The following is a 20,575-nucleotide window of genomic DNA, read 5'->3' as shown; positions in this document are numbered from 1 at the left end:
ATAAGACATTGATGGTGGTAAGGCCTATAGTGTCTCCTGCTCATATATTCATTGTCATGGCTCAAAGCCAGCAAGTCTTTTGCTACCTGTATGCCTGATTGCAGCATGACTTAGATAAGAGGGGAGGAAATAAATTGCTTAAGTATGGAGGGGTTGCTGTAGCCACGAGGAGGCGCTAATGAAGCCTCCTTATTGATATTTTTGTATTTTGATAAAACCTTGCAATATCTCAATTACAAAACAAGCACAAGTGTGACTTATGTTTCATAATTTATGCAGCTGTGATTCTTGACAGTTCTGGCATGTCTCTCACATTTGAAAAATTCCTTCCAACCTGGAAAGTTGGGTGAAATAAACTTTCCCATCCTCTGGAAATGGTTCCCTGTGTATGTAGGCTGGGACTGTGGCTGATTACAATAAGAACAACAACATCTGAGGTATTAAAAAAAAATTTCTTTTTAATGTGAGGTAGGTTTTTATCTACATGTAGATCATAGTCTGGGAAGGAGACAAGACTTGTATGTGAAATAATAGAGACAATTTTACTTAAACTTTCATTTATTTGAAACTCTCTTCAAAACAACTTCACATATTTGGAAGATCCAGAAAGGGATAAACAAGCACTTTGAGAAGCTATGTTTTTCTTTATTGGAGAGCACTTCAGACCCTCACTCAGAACTGGTTTACCCTTTGATTTCATACAAGGCTAAGTGACAAGTGACAAGACTTCCAAATAAAAGATTGGAAGAAGCAAATTAGAATGCTGGCTTAGGGTAGGTATTGGCTACTAGATGCTGCCTCACTGCTAATGGATGGAGAGTGATTTTTTTTTTTTTTGAGGGAGAGAGAGAGAGAGAGAGAGAGAGAGAGAGAGAGACCATGAGCAGGGGAGGGTCAGAGAGAGGGAGAGAGAGAATCTCAAGCAGGCTCCTAGTTGCCAGCACAGAACCCGACATGGGGCTCACAAACTGGGAGACCATGACCTGAGCCAAAACGGAGTTGGACACTTAACTGACTGAGCCACCCAGGTGCCCCAAGGGAGAAGTGATTCTTGACAGCAAAGGACAAGGGAAAACAATGAAATGTGGCCCCATAACCACAGTGATCTGTATAATGCACGGACAAAAAACTCTTCAATACTTCTACTACTTTTGAAAGTTCTGGGTCTCTTCCTGGTTTAATTATTAGTGTGTATAATGATGACCAAGAATAAGGAATAAATTTTTGAGCACCTAGCTAGGCCATGCTAAATAAACACTTTACATTACCTATCTCATATAAACTTGGAGGTGGTCTTGTTATTATCATTTCTAGTTTACAGTTTCAGACAGGATGGCACACAGAGTAGGGGAAGTAACTTGCCTAAGTTGCAAGGTGCGTTTTGAACCTTTGCAGTCTAACTCCAGTGCCAAGGCTGTTAGTTTCTACTAGGTTTCCAAGAACCTGCTAGGCGAATAAAGAGTAGAAAGGCATTCTAGGTAGAGGGAACAAAGTATACAAAGACAGGACTAGTCAATTAAGCTAGTCAGCCACTCAGTTTCTCTGAGTCTTGGTTACTCACCTACAAAATAGGAACAGTATTATCTATCATTAAGCTTGTGAGAATTAAATGTGATAATGTGTGTAAAGCACTTTGCACAATTCCTGGATCACAGAATGTACATAATGCTAATTAACGTTTTGAAAAATATTATTTCTCTTCTAGTCCTTCTACCTCTACAGAACGGGCTCCAAGGAGACTACATTTCCCAGCATGCCACCTCGCCCTTTGACTCTAGCTGGACCAAAAAGACGCGCCGCGGAGCGCCTCAAGCCGGAAGACTATAGTCTCCCGGCATGCAGTGCGCCTCCTTCCATTAGGTTTGAGGCACGGCCGGCGCGTTGCCCTCCGGGAGTTGTAGTCAGCGACGTATTGCTCTGACGCTGTCCGGCCCCGGGCGTGGGGGCCTGTGGGAGGTGGCGCGGCCGAGCCCAACTGCGGGGCGGAGGCGGCGGAGAGGCCTGTGGCGGCAGGGAGCGGCGGGGCCAGGAGCGGGCGCTGGAGCCGAGCCGAGCCGAGCCGGAGCGGGCGGCGCAGGCCGGCGCGGCGAGCAGCAACCATGTCGGTGTTCGGCAAGCTGTTCGGGGCCGGAGGGGGTAAGGCCGGCAAGGGCGGCCCGACCCCTCAGGATGCCATCCAGCGGCTACGGGACACGGAGGAGATGCTAAGTAAGAAGCAGGAATTCCTGGAGACGAAGATCGAGCAGGAGCTGACCGCCGCCAAGAAGCACGGCACCAAAAACAAGCGCGGTGAGTCGGCCCAGTCCCTTCGGACTCTCTCAGGCTCTCCGGGCCCGGACTCCACCGTCGTCAGACACACCCCGGGGTCTGCCCGGACCCTGGAACTCTCCCCGGTCAGACTCCCTTCTGGGCCTTTCCGGACCCCTCCCCTCTGGCTCCCTTGAGTGTCCCTTGGGGCCTTGGACGCCTCCACCATCAGACTCTCATTCCTGCCTTTCCCCTCAGGCTCTCCCTACCCCGCCAGGCCCCTTCGGATCCTGGTTTCTCAGCACTTCCCTCCGCCCGCCCTATATTCTGTTCTCTTCCGCCTTTTCCTCCTCTCTCAGGCCTGCCCTCACCCACCTTCGAGACACTGCTGTCTCTTCCTTATTGGCTCATTTCTGCCCCCCATCCTAACTCATGTGCCCTTCCTTGTCCTCGCCCTGCCTTCTCCTGACCCTCTGTGGGGGGTCTAGGAGCTGCCCCAGCCCTTCCCCCATTTCCCACTCACAATTCGCCTTGAGAGACCTCCTTGATGGAAAGAAAAGGGGAGTGGGAGAGCGGAGACCCCTGGTACCGTCTCTGTTCACTTGCTGAGTGAACTTGAGTAAGTTGCTTTCCTTCTTGAGGCCTCATTTTCCCCGTCCATCAGCAAGTGCCTTCCAGATCTGATTCACTGCTTGCTGTCTCATAGCCAGGGCTTATCAGAGTTTCTGGTAGCAGCAGAAGCCTTCACGGGTGACTCACGGCTTCCCCATGGCTTCCCCCATCCTTTCCCCATCCCTTCCCCATCCCTCTGAACCAGAAATAGGGACTCCATTCCTCCATTGGCGGTGACTCCTTCCCAGTCCCCTCTACTGGGGGTCAGGGTGGGGATAGTGAACTCGAGGCATGCTTTTAATATACTTCTGTTGTTGTATGGCTTTCTGGGCAAGTGCTTTGTATTCTTCTTAAGGTGAACGTGACAATGCTTTAGTAACTGTAAAGCAGTTTAGGGATATTTGATCATTTTGTTGTTATGGCAATATGAGATTGAACTATAGGGTGACAACGCCTCCTCCCGCCCCCAGAGGGAAGCAAAGGTGAGAGGGATTGAGGAACTGCACAAACAAGTATTTAATTTAGAAGTCTGCTAGTTACCAGCTGCGTGACCTTGAGCTAGTTACTTTACCTCTCTGAAAGAAGATCATTTCTTTACAGTGACTTTACAGCACATAGTAGGGGCTAAATAGTAGTTTTCTTCGTTCTAACAGAAGAACAGAATAGCTTATCCTGAGGGTGCTTCTCTGCTGATAGTCAACAAATACTCTGGAAAAATTTTTTTGAGTGCTTTCTTTGCTGCATATTCACAGGATGAACAAAGCACAGCTTCCACCCTAATGAGAAGACAGAAATAGGAAAATAAGTGAAAAAAATATTGTCTAGTGGTGGTGGGTGCTTAAAAAAAAGATGATCTGATAGGGTGCAATGGAATGGGAAAAGAGATGCCAGGGGAAGACCTCTTTTAAAAAGTCAAGTTTGAACTGAGCCTTAAGAAACCAGCTCTGTAAAAAGCTAGAGGAGGAGCTTTCCACTCAGGGAAAACAGCAAAAGAAAAGGCCTGGAGGTTGGCCTGTTTTAAGAAACAGAAGACCTCTGGGTCTGGAATGTAGCAATTGAAGGGGAGAGTGGTATGAACTAGGAAGATGGGGATTGAGTGGACCTTGGACTTCCTGGTAGAGTTTGGATTTTATTTCAAGTGGATGGCAAGATGTTGCAGGGTATTGTCCAGGAGTGTGTCCTTAGCATTGATAGAGTTTTAAAAACACCATCTAGCTGCTCTTTGGAAAGTAGACAGGTCAGGGGTGAGAGTGGGAGCAAGGAGGCCTGAGATAGTTGCTGTCGTCCATTTGTGGCCTGGATGCCAGCTGTAGGTAGCCCTGGAGATAGAGAACGGGGTTAGATTTTGCTGCCTCTAGCTTTTTTTCTCTGATGACTCTCCCTCAGTCAGGATCCTCTATTGTTTATTAGAGTCTGTGTTTTTAGCAGTCTGCATTTTGGAAAGCTTTGCCTGTTGCAGGGTGGTGGAGGAGAGGGTATCACTTTACCTCATCTCCCATCTGAGAGGGAGATTCTTCTGAGGTCTTTTGGTCTGGAGCTAGTTTAGTTTTTGCAGTTTTAGAGGTGATTGAATTTTCTTTCAAGAGGGTTAGAGAGGGTACCAGCAGACTGTGGAGGACCAGTCTCAGTTCGTTGTAATAATTTTGCTGAAAACAGTCTGTCTTCTTCCTTTTCTTTTTTTTTTAAGTTTATTTATTTTGAGGAAGGGAGGGACAGAGAGAGAGAGAGAGAGAGAGAGAATCCCAAGCAAGCTTCTTATGATCAGTGCAGAGCCTGATGCGGGGCTTGAACCCACAAACCTCGAGATCATGACCTGAGCCAAAATCAAGAGTCAGACACTTAACTGACTGAGCCACCTAGGTGCCCCCAGTCTGTCTCTTTGAGTTTGGCTGAGAGGACAGGAGCTACTATAAGCTGCCCTTCTTTTTTAGCATCTTCTGGTCTTTTAGACCAGAGGTCTTTTAGCATCAAGGTCTTATCTGCCTATTGGGATAGTGCTGTGAGGTATTAACACCACCACATACCGTCCAGTTAGTCACTTAATTGGCTTGCTACTCTGGTGGGATCTGCACAATCAGATGGAAATACACTGTGCGTGCCTTCCAGGAATTCAGGATTGGTAGTGGGTGTGTTTTTGTTGTAGTTTGTGTGTGTGTGTGTGTGTGTGTGTGTGTGTGTGTGTGTGTAAAAGAGAGAGTGAGACAGTGGAGGAGGAAAAGGAGTAGGAGGAGGAAGAGAGGAAGGGGTAGAGAAGGGAGAGAAACATACCAGTCGGTGCTGAAACGTGTGAACATGGGTCTGAGGCTGCATAGGAGGAGGTTCCTGTCTGGAAGGGAAAGGGCAAGGGGGGCTTCAGAGATGAGGGAAGTGTGAGATGGGTCAGCAGGGAGTTTGGGAGCAGTGAGAGTGATATGGGGTGAGACAGCAGATAAGTAACTGCAGACTGGTCTGTAGCCTCAGACCTCAACCTGGAAATGCTGAGGAGCCACTGGCTGTCTTAATGCAGAAGAGACAGATCAGCTTAGGTTTCCAAAGAGTATACCAGCAGCAGCGTATAAGTAAGTAAGGAGTGTAGACCAACCAGGAAGGGGCTGGAGGCAGGAATCCATTAAGACATAAGGATAGAAAATCTCATAGACATGATTTGAGCCGTAGATTTATCATTTACTAGCTGGTGCCTTGGGCTGGTTACTCTGAACCTTAGATTTCTCCTCTGTGAATAGGAGTACTAATATCTACCTTATTGGGTTAAATTGTGTTATGTGTGCAAGGCTCTTAGCATATGCCTGCCATATGGTAAGTGATCAATAAATGCTTGCCATTATCATTATTATAAGGAGACTTGTAATTATTCAGGTGGGAACAAAGGGCCTAGAGTAGAAGCGTGGAAAACTAGATGAGAAGTAATGCATGTCAGACTTTTCTGAAGGAGAATCAAAAGAGGCTTGGTGACTTATGGGACTTGGGGGCAGGATGAAGCAGGGAGGAGTTGAGGACGATTCCCAGGTTTACAGCTTGGACAACTGGGTGGATGGTGATGCCATTAATCAAGGTGAGAAACACAGAGGAGGAGCAGTACTTCATAATTGTGTAGTCCTTTGAAGTTTGTAAAACTTCTTTTTTCCTGAGTCTCACAGCATCCATTGTGAGATTATGAACTCCTTGAGGTAGGTTGGATGCTTATGTTCATCACTGTGTCCCCTAGCATAGGGTCTGACATATGGTTAATGTTCAGTAAGTATCTATTAAATTAATGGAAACCATCTGTTGACTATGTTCTGTTATTCCCATTGTACAGAGAAGAAAATGAGGCTCAAGAGAGGATGTAACTTGATTCAGAGACCAGTTCTTCTGGTGGCTGTGGGCATCTTGTGTTCTGTTTACTCCCATGATGGCTGAAGGCATCATCATTACCTTTGTCATCACTCGGCTCATTAAACACCCACCTGGGCAAGGTGTGGTGCTGAGTGGGGGGAAAAGAAGTGAGATAGGACCACGCCCGGCCCTGTTGCCCAGCCCGGCCAGGTCCTTGTGGCATACACATTGGAAAGATGATAAATTGTCCTTTAAAACAAATCTCTGAAGGGGTGCCTGGGTGGCTCAGTCAGTTAAACGTCTGACTCTTGATTTCAGCTCAGGTTGTGATCTCAGGGTTGTGAGATCGAGCCCAGCATTGGACTCCATGCTGGGTGTGGAACGTGCTTGGGTTTCTCTCTTTCCCTCTCCCCACCCCCTCTCTCAAATAAAATTAAATTAAAATTAAAAATTAAAAATAAATAAAACAAATCTCTGAAGCTCAAGTAGATTATTTGCAGTGCACAGATGTGTTCTAGGAAGTAGTTTTAGTTAGGGGCCTGGAGCAAAATTTGGATTGCATATTTTTGCCAAATTTCTTTTCCTTTCCTTTAGTCATGTATTCATTCTTTTTATATTAAATTATTTTATTTAATTTATGGGGGGGTGGAGACAGAGGGAAAGAGAGAATCTTAAGCAGTTCCACACTTGATTCAGAGCCCAATGCAGGACTCAATCTCATGACCCTGGGATCATGACTTGAGCTGAAATCAAGAGTTGGACACTCAACCAACTGAGCTACCCAGGCACCCCACATATTCATTCTTAAGCATGTGGTAGGCTCTTAAACTGTGTCCTAGGCCCCATGCTCAGTGCTGGAAATATAGAGAAACCAGACATGGTCCCTGCCATTCAAGGGACTTAAGTATCATCACCTTTCCTTTTGTATAAAGTAGAAATAATATTCATCTCACATAACCTTTGGTGAAGATGAGCTAAGATGGTATATAAAAAAGTGTGACACGTTGTGGGTATGAAAGTACACTTTTCTGGTAAAGGTTTTGCTGCTCAGGTTTCTTTCTTTCTTTCTTTCTTTCTTTCTTTCTTTCTTTCTTTCTTTCAAGTTTACTTATTTATTTTGAGAGAGAGAGATAGTATGGGAGCAGGGGAGGAGCAGAGAGAGGGAGAGAATCCCAGGTAGGCTCTACACTGTCAGTGTGGAGCCCGACACAGGGCTCAAACTCACAAACTGCGAGATCATGACCCCGAGCTGAAACCAAGAGCTGGCCGCTTAACTGACTGGGCCACCCAGGTGCCCCTTGCTGCTCAGATTTCTTTGGTTTGATTGTCAAAATGGAAAAGTCCTTTAACTGAGAAGTGGATGGAAATCAGTCTAGGTGAACTGACAAAAATCACTCAAACTTAGGTGTTTTTTTTTTGGTTCCTTTCCACAGTACCCTGTTAGTGGTACTGTGGAAAGGAACCACTTAGTGGTACTAAGACAGTACCACTTAGTGGTACTAAGACAGATGATCAAATATCAAAGATTTTTTTTTCTTCTTAAGGCATTGTAATGAGTTATAAAGTATCTACCCTAGGTGGTTCAGATTTGCCTTTTGTCCTGTTTTAATAAAGATGAAAACAACTTGTAGAAAGGATCATATTTTAGTTTAACAAGAGCTGTATAAGATTAGGAAATGGGTATGAGACTGGGTACCTTAAACACCCTACACCAATACATGTCTATTGGATTTATGGATGCAAATCAATTCATTTACAGGTTAATTTAGGTTTAGTCGAAAATGTCTGATGGATGTAGAGAGGCTGTGTGCTCACAGGAAATACATCATCATTAAGTCCTGTTCATTGCTGGAGCCAGGGTGACTCTCTCATGTTTAATAGAATTGCTTTAAAATGTTAGCATGTGGGAAGACATCTTAATAAGTTACATTTATAGTGAATGTGGGCTTTTGGTTCTCTAGACTCAGGGTATCAGGTAGAAAAGTACAGCATCTTATTGGTGCATGTGTCAGCAGGATCTCCTTTTCCGGAGGCCCTGGGATGGAAAATCCAAAACTCACCCAGGGAACTGAGCAGTGGGAATTTCCCTTGGTGACGCTTAAGTTTCTTGTTTGAAGAAATGGCTGGCCAGATTGGGTTTGGTTTACTTCTTAAGACAGATGGAGTGTCAGAGAGGCCTTATGTGTTGGCTGTCCAAACATGCTGGTGCCTTTGATTCAAATGACAAAAATCTTTTTTTGCCCCATTTGGCAGGGAGATTAAATATTTTTAAGTGCCTGCCAGGAGGTTTATAATGTGCTTTGAAATTCAAGATAGATTTTGTTTGGAAGTTTAGCTACATGTGAGGACCTTTGAGCTTGACTATTTTGCTCAGGGAAATTTAGTGTTGTCCATGGTTGGGTTTGTGTGCAGAGAGTGAGATCTTGGAAAATAGCTTGTGAAGATGTATGGGAGCCCTATATCCCTGAGGCAGAAAGCCAGGACTTGATTTGTTTCCAGTGGTCCAGAGCCCTGAGGTGGAGCCAGGGCTGAATGGGAGAAGGGAAGCTCTTGGAGTCTTGAGGAATTCCTTTGGGTGGGAAAAGTTTATGAAAATTTGGGCCTCTTGCTCAGAATTTTTTATGCTGTGCCATTGTCTTTAAAAGAGTGAGAGGATCTTCAAACAATACAACTTTAGAATGGTCATTTTGAGGATAGATGGTTATATTTAGAAGGAAAAGTTGAACTTAGCAACAGGAAACAAGAACAGACCTATCTGGATATAATATAGCCTGTTTTTAAGGTGTTTGACTCAAACCAGCAGATGCTTATAGAGTTCCTTCCGGGAGGAAGGCAGCATGATGGTTTAGGCAAAAGATTTCTCTGTTTGAATGCTGGTCTCACCACTCACCAGCAGTACCTTGGCAGTTACTTATCCTCTCTGAGTTTTCAATATCCCCATCTATAAAAAGGGGAAAAATAATACTTACTTCTTAGGATTCTTGTGAGGATATGGAATAAGTTGATACATGTAAAGTGCCTAGCAGAGTGCCTGGAACATAGGAGAGATGTCAATGTGTCCTTGGTTTCCCATGTATAGTCTTGGGCAAAATAAAGGATATAAAGATGGATAAGACACTACTTTCTCCCTACAAGGGCTCACACTTCAGTAAGGAAGACACATACATGTACAAGTAACTGATAAAAGGCAAAGCATGGTAAGTGTACAAATGAAGTATTAGAGGACAATACAGCAGGAATAGATTAATTCATCTCTGAGGGTTGGCAGGTTCATTTCACCCAGCCACCCATCCGGTGCCCAAATTCCCTTTGCAGTATTCCTGCCAAGCGATTAACCTCCGATTGAACCTCTATTCTGACAGGATTTGTATTAGGTGCTCTATCCTCCCATACTGCAGCATCGTCTGTCTTTGGATAGCTCTGACTATAAAATCACCTTTCTTTGGAACTGAGATCTTTCTTCCTGTAGTGCCTACTTGCAGTACAGGTTGAGGAGGTAGCTCTGTAGGGAAGCAGTTTGGGCTCGTAAAAAGAATGTGGTACAAGGCCTGGGGGCAAATCCTGGCTCTGACAGTAGAGGATTGTGAACAGCGTTTCTTCCCTTGGGAAAGCTAATTGCTAATTCTGCCTCTTGGGGCCAAAGAGAACAGGTCTAATCCTCCTTCAGTAAGATAAATCAGGGAAGATAGTGCTTAATGTTTCAAGCCTGCACTTCTCTAGGACAGATCTCTGTTCCGTTGGCTGTTGCCAGGTATTTCTGTTCTTTCCCTGTTACCCTCCTCTGGATGTGCTCCTCTTTATCGGTGTTTCCTTTAAATTGTGGAGTGAGCAGAGCTGGATTTCTGAATATTCCAGCCAAGGTCTGAGCAGCGTAGGCCAGAACATGCAGGGCTAGCCATTTGTCTAGGAATTAATTTGATTCTGTGTACTAAATGGCCCTGATAATTTCCATATCACTGAGACAGGTTTTTGGTTTTTTGTTTTTAAGCAAATTATGTTTCTGGTGACCTTTCATTAATAAAAGAATGAACATCTTGGGGCGCCTGGGTGGCTCAGTCGGTTAAGCGGCCGACTTCAGCTCAGGTCATGATCTTGCGGTCCGTGAGTTCGAGCCCTGCGTCGGGCTCTGTGCTGACAGCTCAGAGCCTGGAGCCTATTTCAGATTCTGTGTCTCCCTCTCTCTGCCCCTGCCCCGTTCATGCTCTGTCTCTCTCTGTCTCAAAAATAAATAAACGTTAAAAAAAAAAAAATTAAAAAAAAAAAAGAATGAACATCTAGGAACTACTAAAGTTTGGCCTTTAAGGAGTCTTAACTGAAGGGTTGAATGATTTAAATTTTTTTTTTTTTTAATGTTTTATATTTGAGAGAAAGAGAAAGTCAAAGTCCAAAGCAGGCTCCAAACTCCGAGCTGTCAGCACAGAGCCTGACACGGGGCTCAAACTCGCGAACCATGAGATCATGACCTGAGCCAAAGTCAGATGTTTAGGATACTTAACCGACTGAGCCACCCAAGTGCCCCTGGATGATTGAAATTCTTGACAAAAGCATCTAGCCGTCTTGATTCTCCCATAGCTGATATTTGTAGTTCTACCTCTTCCCTCTTCCATATAAGGCAAAACTGGCTGGAGGGCTTATTTGAGGGATGCAGGAAAACTATACATCTCCGTGGTTGTGGCTGTTTAGGTCAAAAGGTTAATGGCATGGTACGGTGGAAAAGGTGATGGGCTTAGGATCAGAAGACCTGACTTATATTCCACCTCTGCCACTTGCTGGTTTTGTGATATGCAGCAAGTTTCCTTGTATCTCTGAGCATCAGCTTTTTCAGCTGCAAAAACAGTATTTAATAACTCCTTTACAACTTTGCTACTCAAAGTGTAGTCCATGGGAGTATTTGGGAATGTGTTAGAAATACAGATTCTCAGTCCCTGCCAGCCCTACAGAAGCAGAACCTGCGTATTTATGAGATCCTCAGGTGGTTTGTATGCACATTAAAGTTTGAGAGACACCTCTCTGTTGTGGGGATTAAATGACAATAGTGGGCATTTTTTATATGCCCATGTCACTATTCATTCCTGGATACTCAGGGATGCTGTCTTCTGGGTCAGTTTGCTCACTTCTGTTGCTGCTCAGAGATTGAACTCTTACCCAACTCAATCAGTTTCCAGATGCCTTCAGCTACCTCCAAACCCAGTGAGGCCACAGAATGTGACTGGTTCAGTAGAATCTGGCTCCCCTACCTTTGAAAAACTTGAAGCACATATCCTGCTAATGGGGTAATGGCCTTCTTCATGAAAGAAGTCAGTCATCTGGGTAATTGAGAAGTATTTAGTCAAGCTGTCAGTCATGAGGACCCACTGATTGTTAGGCACTGGCAACCCTGGTGACAAATTGGGTGCAGTTCCCATCCTTAGGAAGCACTACTGCCTAGTGGGGGGACCAGTTGGTAAAGAATTTTTACCCAGTGAGGCTTGTATAGAGTGCTATAAAAACCCCAAGTGAAGAGGAATTAATTCCACTTGGGGGTTGGGGGGTGGCTAGGAAATGAATTTTTTTTTAAGTTTTTTTTTCTACCAGAAATGATTTTTCAGAGAGTTGTGATTTCTTGGTTCAGTGGCTTTGTGGCTGTTTCCTGTTCTGTTTCTATGGCATTGGTAGTGTTCTGATCCACCAGTTTTCTGCATCAGGAGGGACAGATGTTCTCTGAGAGTCAGTTCTATGTTAGGAGCCATTCTGAGATGCTGTGTGGATTTCCAGGTAGTGAAAAAGACACAGCTTGGCCCAATGGATCCTACAGATCTGTTAAACAGATCTGTGGCTCTTTCAGAGAAAAAAAAGTTACCACAACTAAATAACCCATATGTTTTTTCACTGGAGTCTTACAGCCATCCTAAGCGTACCTTTCAGGAACTTATGGATAAAGTAAAAAAAGATTCAGAGAACTTCTCAGCCAGGGGGAAAGGAGTTATATGGGATAATGAAGTATATAAATGGTGGGAGAGGATCAGTGCAGGGAATTCCATCATGAACCTGCCCTGTTTGATTCCATAAAATGATATTTTTCTGGATTTGGGGTGATAGTGAATCAAGCACCAGGTTGCTTGGGGTGCTAGGCCTGGGACTTGGCACAATCTGCTGAGGAAAGTTTTCTCTCATTGAACAATCAGGGCAGTTGAGTTTGCTTAGAGCTGAAGGCTCTACAAGTCCCAAAGCAGAAGTTCAGACATTCACCCAATTCATCAAGTGTGAGGCCTGTCGAATGATCCTGCTCTCAGAAAGCCCATACTCTTGGTAGACAGGAATAATTAAAGTGCGGTAGTGTCTGTAAGGGCCAGCCACAGGAGCACCCTAAATGGCATATGTGGTAGAGATTTGAAGAAAGGAGCAGTTCTCCAGTTTAGGGTTGAGATGACAATGTGATCTTTTGTGTTGGTCCTTAAACAAGTAGGCAGTTATAGGTTGGAGTGGGGTGGGGTCGACTGGGGTGGGGATTGGGTGTAGACACTCATGTTTGGTATTTGACACCACCTCAGGTCTAGAGTTGTGACTGGAAGTTGCAGAAGAACCTCTCCTTTTATCTAGCTGTGTTGAGTATAGAGTAGTATATTTGAGAAAAGGAAACTAAGGCTTTTGAAGTGGATTTGGATATTGTGTACTGTTTAGGGACCTTGATGCTGAGATCCCAAATCTTTTTGGTCTTAGTGCTTTATAGGTAAACATTTGCATTTCATTTCAGATGGTCCCTTTTAAAAGAAGGTAGCTAGAAGTCATCCAGATTGGAAAGGAAGAAGAAAACTATCACTATTTGCAGATGGCATGATACTATATATAGAAAACCTTAAAGATTCCACCAAAAAACTCTTAGAGCTAATAAATACAGTTGTGGGGTACAAAATTAATATACAAAAATCTGTTGTATTTCTATACTCTAATAAGGAACTATCAGAAAGAGAAAACAAGAAAACAGCCCCACTTAACAATTGCATCAAGAAGAATAAAATAGCCCTGGTGACTGAGCCGCCAGGAGGGACTCAGCTGCCTCCCCCTTGAACCCGCTTGCTTCCCCGATGCTCTATCACCTCCCCCCACCTTTTCCCCACCCCTTCTCCTATAGGCCTTTTCCACCAAAGAAAAGAAATCATATTTATTTCCACTGTCCAGAACCTCCACTCTTTTGACCCCTTTGCTGATGCAAGTAAGGGTGATGATCTGCCTCCTGCTGGCACTGAGGATTATATATATAAGAATTCAACAAAGAAATGGCAGGAAGACCTTTACTACTGTCTAAAGCATTGTTGATGATTACAACAAAAACTAGTGAAGGTGTTTAAGAAGAAATTTGCCTGTCATAGTACTTTAATTGAGCATCCAGAATATGGAGAAGTAATTTAGCTACAGGGTGACCAGTGTAAGAATATATGCCAGGGGCGCCTGGGTGGCTCAGTCAGTTAGGCGTCCGACTTCAGCTCAGGTCACGATCTCACGGTCCGTGAGTTCGAGCCCTGCGTTGGGCTCTGGGCTGATGGCTCAGAGCCTGGAGCCTGCTTGTGATTCTGTGTCTCCCTCTCTCTCTGCCCCTCCCCCGTTCATGCTGTGTCTCTCTCTGTCTCACAAATAAATAAACGTTAAAAAAAAAATTTAAAAAAAGAATATATGCCAGTTCCTCCCTCTTAGAGATTGGACGGGCTAAGGACAACCAGCTGAAGGTTCATGGGTTTTAAGTGCCTTTGGCTCACTGAAGCTAAAGTGGGGATTTCCTCGCAATGGGTAGAATTTCCTTTCTGTCCTTTGTTACATTGTTTAAAAATCTTATAGCTTCTTGTAAAGATGATGATTTGGGGTCTGCTTTTAACTTGGACTAGTTTAAGTCCTTTGTGTAATAAACTGAAAAGAGCCAAAAAAAAACAAACAAACCAAAAACCCAGAATAAAATACTTAGGAATAAATTTAACTAAGAAGGTGAAAGACCTGAAAACTATAAGAAATTAATGAAAGAAATTAAGATACAAATAAATAGGAAGATATTCCTGCTCGTGGATTGGAAGAATTAATATTGTGTAAATGTCTGTACTACCCAAAGCAATCTACATATTTAATGCAATGGCATTTTTCACAGAACTAGAACAAATAATTCTAGAATTTATGTGGACCCACAAAAGACCTGAATAGCCAGAGCAGTCTTGAGAAAGAACAAAGCCAGAGGCATCACACTTCCTGATTTCAAACTATACTACAAAGCTGTAGTGATGAAAACAGTGTAGTATGGCCTAAAAGACACACAAGTCAATGGAAATAAAGAGTCCTGAAATAAACCCACACATATATGGTCAATTAATTTATGACAAAGGAGGCAAGAGTATACAATGGAAGAAGGAATGGTGTCTTCAGTAAATGGGTTTGGGAAAACTGGACTGCTACATAACAAAAGAATGAAATTGTACCACTGTTTATGCCATATACAAAAATTAACTCAATGGGGTAAAGACTTGAACGTAAGACTTGAAACCATAAAACTCCTAGGGGAGCCTGGATGGCCCAGTCAGTAAAGCATCCAACTTCGGCTCAGGTCATGATCTCAAGGTTTGTGAATTTGAGCCCTGTGTCAGGCTCTGTGCTGACAGCTCAGAGCCTGGAGCCTGCTTCAGTTTCTGTGAGTCATTCTCTCTCTGCCCCTCCCCCACTTGTGCTGTGTCTCTGTCTCTCAAAAACAAATAAATGTAAAGAAGAAATTTTAAAAATAAACCGTAAAACTTCTAGAAGGAAATGTAGGTGGTAAGCTCCTTGACATTGGTCTTAGCAATGTTTTTTTTGGATCTGACTCCAAAGGCAAGGACAACAAAAGCAAAAATAAACAAATGAGACTACATCAAACTAAAACGCATCTGTACAGTGAAGGAAGCCATTAACAAAATGAAAAGGCAACCTACTGAATCGGAGACGATATTTGCAAATCATGTATCTGATAAGGGGTTAATATTCAAAATATATAAAGAACTCATACCACAATAACAATTTAAAAAATCTGATTAAAAAAATGGGACAGAGTATCTGAATATACATGTTTTCCAAAGAAGATATATAGGTAGCAATAGGCACTTAAAAGGATGCTCAACATCACTCATCATCAGGGCAATGCAAATCAAAACCATAATGATATATCACCTCATACCTGTCATAATGCCTGTTATAAAAAAGACAAGATATAACATTTGTTGGTAAGGATGTGAAGAAAAGGGAACCTTGTTGTACACTATTGGTGGGAATGTAAATTGGTACAAACACTATGGAAAACAGTATGGAAATTCGTCAGAAAATTAAATATAGAACTACCACATCTAGCAATTCCACTTCTGGGTACCTATCTGTTGAAAACAAAAACACTAATTTGAAAAGATATATGCATTTCCAATGTTTATTGCAGCATTATTTACAATAGCCAAAATGTGGAAACAACCCAGGTATCTGTCAATTGATGAATAGATTAAAGAAGTTGTGAGTACTGCCCAGCCATACAAAAGAATGAAATCTTTATTTATTTTATTTTATTTTATTTTATTTTATTTTATTTTATTTTATTTAACGTTTATTTATTTTTGAGACAGAGAGAGACAGAGCATGAACGGGGGAGGGTCAGAGAGAGGGAGACACAGAATCTGAAACAGGCTCCAGGCTCTGAGCTGTCAGCACAGAGCCCGACGCGGGGCTCGAACCCACAGACCGCGAGATCATGACCCGAGCCGAAGTTGGCCGCTCAACCAACTGAGCCACCCAGGTGCCCCAAGAATGAAATCTTTATAACAATATGGATGGACCTTGAGGGTATAATGCTAAGTGAAATAAGTCTGAGAAAGACAAATACTACATGATTTCACTTAAAAGTGGATTACAAAAAACCCAGACTCCTAGATACAGAGAACAGAATGGTGGTTGCCGGAGTGGATGGGGTTTGGGCAGGCAGTAAAATGGGTTAGGGGATCAGGAGGTACAAATTTCTAGTTATGAAATAAGTCATGAGGTATAATGTACAGCATAGGAAATACAGTCAGTAATACCGTTTTAACTTACAACACATGGAAACTAGGCTTATTACGGTGATCAGTTTGCCATACATGTAAAAGTCATAATGATACAAATGTTAAATCGCTATGTTGTACACGTGAAACTAATATTGTATGGTTATACTTCAGTTTAAAAAATAAGAGTAGCTAGAAACTTTTTCTTCATTCACAAACCCATTTGCTAAGTATATATTAACTTGAGCTGTGTGCCAGATACTGTCCTAGTTTATTGGGTAAATGCAAGTGAAGGCACGTCATTGCCTCTGTGATGCTTTACAATCTAGCTAGAGTGACAAATAATCAGATATAATCAGGGTACAGTGTGATCTGTTCTAGAAGCATATTCAGAATTCAGAGTACAAGATATGCAGTGGAGGTAACTGAAACAGTCTGTATGTGTGTATGTGTGTGTTGATTGAATCTATATTTTTATCAAATAGTTTTTGGAGAATAATAGAATATTACAGTAGGGAAGAACTCAAAATGTGTAAGTGCTTGAAACTTTGAATTAATATAAAAAGTTTCTGAGAAAGAAAACCCAGGAACATGGAAATATATGTGGTGCTTTTAAAAGCACTTTATTTGAATCAGAATCCCCTTTAGGGGGACATAAGAGTGGGTATATGTTTAACTTAGCTTAGTCATAAAAGAATTGCTTTTAGAATACTAAATTTAAATTACAGCTTATTCTAATAATTATTGCAAATTCACTTTACAGTTGTCTTATTTCCTACAAAAGAAAGTAGGAATAAACTTGAGGAATGATTTACTGTATGCATAAACAGGAACTGTAAGTCTCTTGTTTATAAGCTTTAAAAGACCTGATAGTTGTAAGAGCAAAAATTAGACTTGTACACGTGTAGCCTGGCTGCTATTCTCTGCAGAGTTTTGAGGAGGAGTTGGTATTCACCAAGGCCATCAGAAAGACTCCCCATTAGGGTGAAGGCTTTGATCAGCCTGTGTCCCCAGAGTTGATTAGACTTTGAAACGTTAACTAACAAGGATGATATTTAAAACTTAAATAATTGCGGGCTCCTGGGTGGCTCAGTTGTTGAGCATCTGAGTCTTGATTTTGGCTCAGGTCATGATCCCAAGGTTATGGGAAGGAGACCCTTGTCTGGCTCCCCGCTGAGTGTGGAGCCTGCTTAAGATTCTCTCTTTCCCTTTACCCCTCTCCCTCACGCGTGCTCTCTCTCTAAAACAAACAAACAAAAATTTTTAATTAAAAAAAAATTTTAGAGCTCAAATAATTGCTAGTTTCTTAATTCTCCTTCAAGTATACCAGTTGCTTCCACCTCTCCAGAGCATTTTCTCCTTTTAGAATCTTGTACAAGGTCAGTGAATGGTTGCAGATTTCTTGGCAAGTTTGGAGTTAGAAAATTTGGGTTTTGAGTTGTAATGGGCTCTGGTAGCCTTCTATGGCATGTCCAAGGAGGGAGCTAGTATCAGCCTGGCATCCAGCTTGTTGCGTTTAGCAGACAGGGCTGCAGAGCTGGTGGCGGCACAGTCTTTCTCATGTTTAGATTTTATTTATTTATTGTTTAAAAAAATTTTTTTTTTAACATTTACTTACTATTTTTGAGGGGGGTTGCAGAGAGAGGGAGACAGAGGATCCAGAGCAGGCTCCACAGTGTAAGCATAGAGCCCGATGCAGGGCTCGAACCCATGAACTTCGAGATTATGACCTGAGCCAAAATCAAGAGTCTGCCACTTAACGGACTAAGCCTGAGCCACGCAGGTGCCCCCTCATGTTTAGATTTTAGAGGTAATTTTGGAGGTGTAAAGGACAGAGCAGTATGGAAACACCTTTTCTTAAGTTATTTTCATCATTCTAAAAAACTTTTTCAAAGTAAAAAGATTATTTTCAGAACTAGAAATATCTTCAGAAAATGAAAACATTCCCTTGTCTTTGGGAAATGCCATACACTTTACGGACTTGATCGTGTTTGATTTTTTTCCAACCACCCATGTAAGTGATATTACACCCCACACCCCCATTAGAGATGAGAAAGTTGACATTCAGAGTACAGAGTCACTGGTCCAATCCAGAAGTCTTGGGGGATCCTAATGTGGGCTGCATCACCGTGGGTTTTGGTATTTTTGGTGTCCGATAGGGCCAGGACTCCATAGCCTTCAGTGCTCATAATTTTACCAATGGACAAAATCCTGTCTTTGAGAATACATTTTTTTAAATGTTTATTTGTTTTTGAGAGAGAGACAGACAGACAGATAGACAGACATAGCACAAGCGGGGAAGGGGCAGAGAGAAAGGGAGACACAGAATCTGAAGCAGGCCCCGGGCTCTAGCTGTCAGCACAGAGCCCGATGCGGGGCTCGAACTCGCGAACTGTGAGATCATGACCTGGGGTGAAGTTGGACACTTAACTGACTGAGCCACCCAGGTGCCCCTGGAAATACATTTTTATACTATTCTTTACATCGTGTAAGTACATTGTAGGTTATTCTGCAGGGAAATACTTCACATATGTATAGGGTTTTGTGGCTTCCAAAGTACTTTCACATACATGATCTGGTTTTGAAAGAGAAGCTTTATAAAATAGGACAGGTTGTGATTTTAATCCCATTTTGCAGAGGAGGAAACCAGGGCTCAAAGCAATTAAGTGGTTTCCGTAGGGACTGAGTCAAGGCTAGAGCTCCAGTCTGGTGCTTTCCTACTATACCATGCACTGTTCTGGCTCCCTGCTATTTTTTTTTTTTTAATGTTTGTTTATTTTTGAGAGAGAAAGAGACAAGAGCATGAGTGGGGGAGGGACGGGGGTAGGGGGAGACACAGAATCCAAAGCAGGCTTCAGGCTCTGAGCTGTGAACATAAGAGCCCAACGCAGGGCTGTAACTCAGGGACCGTGAGATCATGACCTGAGGAAAGCCGATTCTTAATCAATGGAGCCACCCAGGTGCCCCCTGGCTCCCTGCTGTTAATGCTTAATTTCAGATTCTCTTGCCAGCTTTAGCAAGGCAATGTGTCAATAATGGGTGTGGGTCAGGTTGAGGAGGAGGGGGAGGGCAAGGTTGGGGGTCCTCAGAATGACTGGATTATGTTTATCCAAAGTGGGACTAGTGCCAGAGAGAAAACCAAGAGACTGTTCATATGTGTCTAGAATGGTTTGAGAGCCTTTGCTCACTGCATTCATTCACAGTGTTACAACATTAGCATTGTGCATTTCCCAGCCTGGTTTCCATTCTTTTACTACAACAAGCTCAGTTTCTCAGTGGTCTCTAGAGCAGTGTTTCTCAACCTTGGGACTATTGACATTTTGGACCAGAGAATTTGGTGCGGAGGGGGCTGTCCTGTTCATTGCAGGATGTTTAGCAGCAGCATCCTTGACTTCTACTTGTTAGATATCCATAGCATTCCTCCTCCAGTTGTGACAACAAAAAAACGTCTCTAAACACTGCTAAATGTCCCCTCGGGGACAGAAGCTCCTAGGTTTGAGAACCACTGCTCCAGAGAGTGGCCTAAGGGTGAGAGGTTTTAAAGAGCAGAGCTGAGAGGATCCATTAAGGGTACTTTTAATCCCACCCTTTTGTTGTTCTGCTGAGGACACCAAGGTCTAGAGATAGGACACAGCCTCCTGGCTCTGCTTTCTGGGAGTCTGGCTTGGATTGGGACCTAGATCAGAATGTCTCCCTACTCAGGACTCTTTAACCAACCCAGAGGTTTTCAGTCTTCAGGTTGGAGGACGCTTTTCCAATTCCACAAAAAATCAGGGATGGTCATGTGATAATGTGTAGTTGTACTTTAGTACCCATTAATTGAGAAGATAAATAATTACCTTCAACCAATATTTATTGAATACCCACTGTCTGTGTTTCCATCCTAGGATTGGCACATGAATGGCAGTAGGTGGTCAAGTGACAGTTGCTTTTATTATTGTGTGATATATTCACCATTTAGGGCACAGACAGTGCTGGGCAGGCGCATTTCACAGAGCAGTGTAGTGTAGTGGCGACTATGAACCCTATAGGCTCACAACCCATAGGTTGGGAACCAGTTAATGTATTATACCATGAGATTTGAGAGAACAGCAGACCTGAAACTCGGGGCTTTTCTTGAAACCATGAACTATTTTTACACTCAAGAGAAAAATCTCCATAGTCTGTGGAAATACAAAGCCACTAGGCTACCCAGAGTCCTCAGTGCAGCTCTCTCAACAGCTATACACTAGGGCATTTGTGATAAAAGAAGAGGCATTTGGCTGGAAACAAGCTTTAAGTTCTTAGCGTTAGTTGGTAAATGGTGCATTGGTCTGAGGGGAATTTAAAATAATGGCCTTGAACTTGAGAATATGTGTTTCCAAAGCCTCTCATCTCGAAGCACTCAGCTT

General features: G+C 43.0%; 1 protein-coding gene across 1 annotated transcript in view; it reads left to right on the top strand.

Moving 5' to 3' along the window:
* Positions 1-1,706: 1,706 nt before the first annotated feature.
* Positions 1,707-20,575, top strand: part of CHMP4B (charged multivesicular body protein 4B) — a 53,147-nt gene continuing 34,278 nt past the window's right edge. Inside the window, exon 1 of the mRNA XM_007073679.2 lies at positions 1,707-2,289. Coding sequence (XP_007073741.2) covers positions 2,100-2,289 — 190 coding nt within the window. The 5' untranslated portion in view covers positions 1,707-2,099. The remainder of the gene's footprint in view (positions 2,290-20,575) is intronic.

This window comes from Panthera tigris, chromosome A3 (genome assembly GCF_018350195.1).
Source record: "Panthera tigris isolate Pti1 chromosome A3, P.tigris_Pti1_mat1.1, whole genome shotgun sequence".
Classification (NCBI taxonomy): domain Eukaryota; kingdom Metazoa; phylum Chordata; class Mammalia; order Carnivora; family Felidae; genus Panthera; species Panthera tigris.
The sequence above is the reverse complement of the archived record's forward strand: the minus strand, read 5'-3'. Positions and strand labels throughout refer to the sequence as shown.